The 6,588-nt window shown below is 57.9% G+C and overlaps 1 protein-coding gene across 1 annotated transcript; it reads right to left on the reverse strand.

Annotated features, from left to right (window-relative positions):
• Positions 1-3,719: 3,719 nt before the first annotated feature.
• OTOS (otospiralin) lies at positions 3,720-5,110 on the reverse strand. Its single transcript, XM_005901479.3, is given in 5 exon segments — positions 3,720-3,896; positions 3,899-3,979; positions 4,500-4,526; positions 4,616-4,697; positions 4,989-5,110. Coding segments are annotated over 4 exon segments (267 nt in total). The 5' UTR covers positions 4,674-4,697; positions 4,989-5,110; the 3' UTR covers positions 3,720-3,795.
• Positions 5,111-6,588: the final 1,478 nt, after the last annotated feature.

Here is a 6,588-nt window from a genome sequence, read left to right on the forward strand (position 1 = left end):
GCAGGCTGCAGGCTGTTGCCAGTGATCACTTCCAGCCCACGTCCTCTGAGAGTCAAAGGGCCCTATTCATGAGTGCTCCAGGCCAGAGGTGTGGACAGAGAATGCGGTGTCATATCGTAAATAAACGACCTGAGGCCATCGGGCCATCGGCCTCTGCTGCTGCTGCTAAGTCGCATCAGTCGTGTCCAACTCTGTGCAACCCCATAGACGGCAGCCCAACAGGCTCCCCAGTCCCTGGGATTCTCCAGGCAAGAACACTGGAGTGGGTTGCCATTTCCTTCTCCAATGCAGGAAAGTGAAAAGTGAAAGAGAAGTCGCTCAGTCGTGTCCAACTCTCAGCGACCCCATGGACTGCAGCCTACCAGGCTCCTCCATCCTTGGGATTCTCCAAGCAAGAGTACTGGAGTGGGTTGCCATTGCCTTCTCCGATTGGCCTCTGCAGCTGCCCCCAACCCTGCACCCAGAGGGGATTCAGAAGGAAGAAAGGCAGGATGCTGGCCCCGGATAGCTGAGGTGCACTCAGAGCAGTGGATTCAGTAAGCCCAGATTCTTGTATCTTCCCAAACATAGAGAAGCACCAAATTCACTAACTTGAGATGTCCAGTTTTCTTTAATCAACAGTACTCTTTCTCATGTTCCAACTACCTAGTCTTTTTTGGCAAAAACTCCAAAATATATATATTCTGGCTCCTCCCTTACCTCTTCAGGACAGCCCGTCAAAGTGATCTGGGAGGCTGTCTCTCCAGCTTAAGGCCTCGGTATGGTCTACCCTTCTAAGATTGTGGGACCCAGTCCCAGCCCTTGGTTCACATGCTGCTGCTGCTAAGTCGCGTCAGTCATGTCCAACTCTTTGCGACCCCATAGCCAGCAGCCAAACAGGCTCCTCTGTCCCTGGGATTCTCCAAGCAAGAATACTGGAGTTGCCATTTCCTTCTCCAATGCAGGAAAGTGAAATTTGTTCACATAGACAAGGAAAAAGTGGAAGCAGTGACAGACTTTATTTTGTTGAGTTACAAAATCACTATCGAATATGACTGGAGCCATGAAATTAAAAGACGCTTCCTCCTTGGAAGGAAAGCTATGACAAACCTAGACAGTGTATTAAAAAGCAGAGACATCACTTTGTCTATAAAGGTCCATCTAGTCAAAGCTATGGTTTTTTCCAGTAGTCACGTATGGATGTGAGAGTTGGACCATAAAGAAGGCTGAACACCCAAGAAATGCCGCTTCGAACTGTGGTGTTGGAGACGACTCTTGAGAGTCCCTTGAACATCAAGGAGATCCCACCAGTCTATCCTAAAGGAAACTGACCCTGGATATTCACTGGAAGGACTGATGCTGAAGCTGAAGTTCCAATACTTTGGCCACCTGATGCAAGGTGGCAGAGGATGAGATGGTTGGATGGCATCACTGACTTAATGGACATGAATCTGAGCAAACTCTGGGAGATAGGGAAGGACAGGGGAGACTGGTGTGCTGCAGTCCATGGGGTCGCAAAGGGTCAGACACGACTTAGCAAGGGAACAACAGCAACATGTCTGCCAAATAAAACACGGTTCTGAACTTTTAGGTCACGCGTGTTTCTCAGCCAGCATGGGCACTGCCTGCTCGGCACCGTGGGCGTGTGGCCCCGCAGCCATCGTCGACCAAGGCAGGGGCGGGAAGACAGTGGCTGCGGGTGGTGCTTGTTGGTAAAGTGGGCTGTGGGGTGGGAAGAGGGGGCTCTGACTGTGAGGGAGACTGGAGGGGCGCACAGAGGAGAGAGGAAGTTGTGTGCGCTCAGGTGAACGGGGTCACAGCGAAGTCTGAGTCCCAAGCGGGAGTGAGCTGCTCCCGGGGCCATGGGCAGGCAGGCAGGGTGTCTGCCGAGGGTGGCTTGAGGATGCGGGTTTCTTCTTCTGAGAACAGGAGAAGGGCAGCTAGGCCTTGAAGACATGGAATTCAACCGTGTGTCCTGAGCAGCTGTGGGTGTGTCCGAGAGCTGTGTGGACACAGCTCCAGCCAGGGCACCCTGGGACCTTCCTTTGGGGGCACGTGGGGTGAGGTCCTTGGAGCCGCCTACTGGGGCATCTGGGACCTTCACTCTCCAATGCTCAGCGTAACTGGGAGCACGAACTTCCGAGTGGCATGTAAATGACCATGGGTGCGCACACGCGCGTGCGCACACACACACACACACACACTTATGAATTAACACACAGGTCAATGCCAAGGGAAGCCTGCTGTCCAGAGGGGCGAAGGTGTGTGTTTGGCTGAGGCCCAGTCGCCACAGGTGGGCTATCACAGGAGCCAGGGATTTTTGTGTGTCTGCAGTTAATTTACAGAAACCAAATTCTAACTAGCTCAGGGGAAAAATACTGACATCACCAACAGACTCTTGCCCTTGAGAATTTAAGCTGGGGGACGGGAAGGGAAGCTGCCCGTGACCACAGGAGGTGGAGCAGAGGGGAGGGCAAGAAGCCTTGCTGGACACCTGGAGCCAGTGGGTGGTCTCAAGGCCGCCACGTGGGCACCATGGCCACCTCCCCGCCTCACCCTTCCGGGGCCCTTCCCCGCCTGGCCTGGTGTCTGTGCCAGAGGCGGGGAGACAGCTCTCAGAGTGACCTTCCTGCTTCATATGCTAAAGGGCAGGCCTTGAAACTGCCCAAGGATACATTCGTTTGCATCACATATTTCCACCGAACATAGCGTGCAGCACACAAGTTTCGCAAGACCTCACACAGTTCTCATTACGTGTGCTAGTCTCTGTGGTTAAATGCTAGCACAAAAACTGGTGTCTAAAGTTAAATGAGCTTCCCAGGTGGCTCCAGGTAAAGAATCCACCCGCCAATGCAGGAGATTCAGGTTTGATCCCTGGGTCGGGAAGATCCCCTAGAGAAGGAAATGGCACCCCACTCCAGCATTCTAGCCTGGGAAATCCCATGGGCAGAGGACCCTGGAGGGCTGCAGTCCATGGCGTCACAGAAGAGTCAGACACGACTCAGCAACTGAGCAACAGTGGAAGCTAAATAGAACGCGCTTTCTGTTGTTTTACTGTGAAAGGAAAGCTGGTTGCAGCCCAGGAAACCAGTTTCTTCACCATCTGACCAAGTGTGACCTGCAGCTCTTGCACCTGGCCGGTGGGGTCCCCACCATAGAGCAGCTATCCCAGGGTGGGAGGGCAGTCCCTGACATGCTGTCCGTGCTGTCCGTGAGGCCTTCTGCTGCTCGGGGCCCAGGATGGGCAGCCCACGCCCCCCACCCCCAAGTCCCTGAGCCTGCGGCCCTGGTGGTCACACTCTGGGGGCCTTCTGCTTGCAGACCCAGCGCCCAGGCTCCTGGAGATCCTCAAAGACCAGCTGCCCTAGGGTGAGCTCAGCCTGACGGATGGTGCTTGGGCAAGGCCTCCAGCCCAGGGTGGCCCCTCAGTCTGCTCGCTGCCCAGCTCGGTGGCCAAAGGTGGGGGCCCTAGGGCAAGCCTGCCTGGACAGGATCTGGGTTCTGTCTACAAGCCAGGCAGTTGCCTGGTGTCTGTGTGCCTCAGTTTCCCCACCTGCATTCCAGGGCCCCTCCTAGCTTCAGTGGGAGGATGGGGGAGAATCGCAGCTGGTGCTCCGTGGACAGAGCCTATTGTCTGAGCTCCCTGATGGTCAAGAGGGGCCAGGCTGGTTCATCAAGCGAGAGGAAGAAGGGCTGAGCGGAGCCGCTTCTCCAAAGAAAACCAAGACCCACCGTGGGTATGGTGCACTCAAGTCAGGAGTTTATTGAGGACGAGGCCGCCCAGCTCCTGTGGGGTGGGGCCCCTGGCCCAGATGCTCACTCCTCTCTGTAGGGGACATGGAAGCCCAGGGTGGTCCCCAGGGGGAAGTGGGCGAAGAAGGTGCGGGCCATGTCCTCCAGCTGGGGGTAGGCCCCAGGGCCTGGAAGTGCTGCACGTAGTTCCAGAAGTCAGACGTGGAGAAAGGCCAGTAGGGCATGGCCGGCAGCTCGGCGTGGGGGTCTGGAGGGAGGCAGCCGGCTCAGGGGCTGGGCCAGCCCGCGGTGCCCGGGGGCACAGCGCCTGGTCGTCCGGGAAGCGGGCTGAGTCGGCCCTGCCCTCTGAGCCCCTGGCTTGGGGCGGAGGAGGGGACCGGGGCCAGGGGAGGGGGGTCTGGCCCTGTCGTCCTGGAGACACTGAGCTGGTGGAGACACCATGGTGGGATGTGGGGGCGCCCGAGGGGGGGCCCAGAGGAGACCCTGGTCCCCAGGCCTGGACGCTCTGCCCCAAGATGGGGAGTCTGAGGTGGGCAGGCCCGGTCCTGGGGGTGCAGGGGGTCCCCTGCCCAGTGTGTCCCCAGGGAAGGGGCTCCAGTCCCTCTCCCTGTGGGGCTCGACCTCCAGCTGATCCAGGGCTTCCGCTTCACCAGCTTGCGGCAGAGCGTGACTGCCACCCGGCCCCCCCTTCTGCCGGGACTGGACACCCAAGACCAGAAACAAGACCCACACCACCCACGAGACCAGAGACAAGAGCCATACAGTACCTCCCTCCTCCTGCACCGGCTTGGCCCCTGCGAGGGAAGGGAGAGCAGTCACCCGAGGCCCCCGGGCGGGACCCCACCGCCCACCGGGACAGCACAGGACGACAGGCGGCCCCCACCTGCCAGAGGCACCAGCAGGAGGCAGAGCACCAGCCCAGGTGGCAGGCGGGCCGGCATCTTCCCCAGGGCGACCCCAGCGACCTGCAGCCGGAGGAAGCCAGACGGGTGAGACGCCCCAGCCCCAGATCCCTGCCTCCCCCTGCCGCCCCCAGACCCCCGCCTCCCCAGATCCCCGCCTCCCCCCGCCACCCCCAAGTGGGCACCTCCCAGGAAAACAGCTCCGGTAAAAAGACAAGTTCTCAGTGTTTTCATGGCAACTTCGATGTCAGTGGCCTCGTCCTTCTGGGGCTAAGCCCACGATTCAGAAGTGGGCAGCCTATCTCTCTGAACTACTTAAGGATGGACCCGGGTGTTTGCCCTCCTGGTAGTTACCTTGCAGCTGCTCTCGCCCGGCCCTGCAGCCTGAGGGGCTCCTGCCACAGGCACTCAGGCTCCTCTTTATAAAGGGCCGAGGAAGAGACGTCACCTCCGTGAACCGTCAAACCTCTGGCTTCATCCCACCCAGAGGACTGAGGGCGCCTGTGACCCTGGCAGACGGCCAGGAGTCCGTCCACTTCTGGGAGTCTGATCCAGAGATCAAATGGGAGAAAGCTGTCTTTGCACAGAATGAAGATGTTTAGGACTGAATTCAACATCATTTCCCAAAATAAACCACTTCCTTTCTACCAGGAGAGAAACAGCCTAAGTCTGATGAGGTTGCAGGAACAGAGCAATCACAGGGCTGCCCCAGGGACAGGCAGGCAGGACGGGACCCTTGGGGAGCCACCAGCAGCCCCTGCCCACAGGTCACTGTTGAGCCTAGAGACGGCAGGAAGGTAGGGTGTCTCCAGACTGGCACCTTCCAGCTTCCCTGCAGTGATGAAGTGTCTCCAGGCAACACAGCTACTTAGGGGGTGAACATCACAGTTGCCCAGGTGTGGGGTACTGATCCCCAGATAGGGAAGAAGGATTGTTACCAAGGCCACACTCGCTCTGCTCGCTGAGAGATGAGGTGTTGAGACAAGGAAAACGACTTTATTCGGAAAGCCAGCTGACCAAGAAGACAGCAGGCTGTCCCCTCAAAATAACCATCTTTTCGGGGTCTGGATGCCAGGTTCTTTTATAGATCAGAGATGGGGGAACTGAGAAGCAAAGTAAAAAGGCCATTAACCTTGCAAACTTCTCCTAGAATGGCAAGCCTCAGGCAGGGGACGTGTCAATTTCTTCCTTCCTGCCGTCTACTGGTGGACCGGGTTCTGAGCAAAGGCACGTTGGTTTAGTCAGGTGGAGCAGCAGGATTCTCGGAAGCAGGCCCTTCTGTATGATCCTAATAACAAAAGCGATGGAAAGCAAGTCAAACAGTTCCACCGTGGAGTCAGAATTGGCCTCTTCCCTGCAATGGGGTGTCTTCTGGCAAAGAAGACCTGGAAGAGTTTAGGGGTTCCGGTCCCAGCTTCACCAGGAGAGGTGGTCTGCTCAACCTTCCTGCCACGCGGCCACACTCCAGACCGGACCCTGGGCTTTGTTCTTAGAAACCCGGGTTCTGTTGTGCCTACAGGAGAGGAGTTCTCTTAGGGCAGCTGTGCTGGGGTCTTCAGCTGGGCAGTCTGTGACTGTATCAGGGTCCCTAGACCACCCCCACATTGGCTGGGGGGACCCCCAGAACTCAGCTGAAATTCAGGACAGAGAAAGGATGCAAGGCAACATCAGTGAGAGGAAGAGGCAGGTGGGGACAGGCCGAGGACCAGGCATGAGCTTCCAGAGCCCCGCCCCACACGGGACATCTCCCGACCCCCGCCACCAGCCAGCAGGTGCTGTCTTCCCAGGAGCCCAGTAGACACGCAGCACCTGGGGCTTTTACTGGGGGTCAGGGTGGGGGTCACAGGCAGCTGTGCCTGGGGAAGGTTCCAGACCCCCAGAGGAAGTGCTCCGCTGGCAGGAGCCTCACTCTGCACAGATGTTTAGAGGCAGCGAGGCCTTCCTCCTCCCCAAG

The sequence above is a fragment of the Bos mutus genome, chromosome 3, assembly GCF_027580195.1.
Source record: "Bos mutus isolate GX-2022 chromosome 3, NWIPB_WYAK_1.1, whole genome shotgun sequence".
In the NCBI taxonomy this organism is placed as follows: Eukaryota; Metazoa; Chordata; class Mammalia; order Artiodactyla; family Bovidae; genus Bos; species Bos mutus.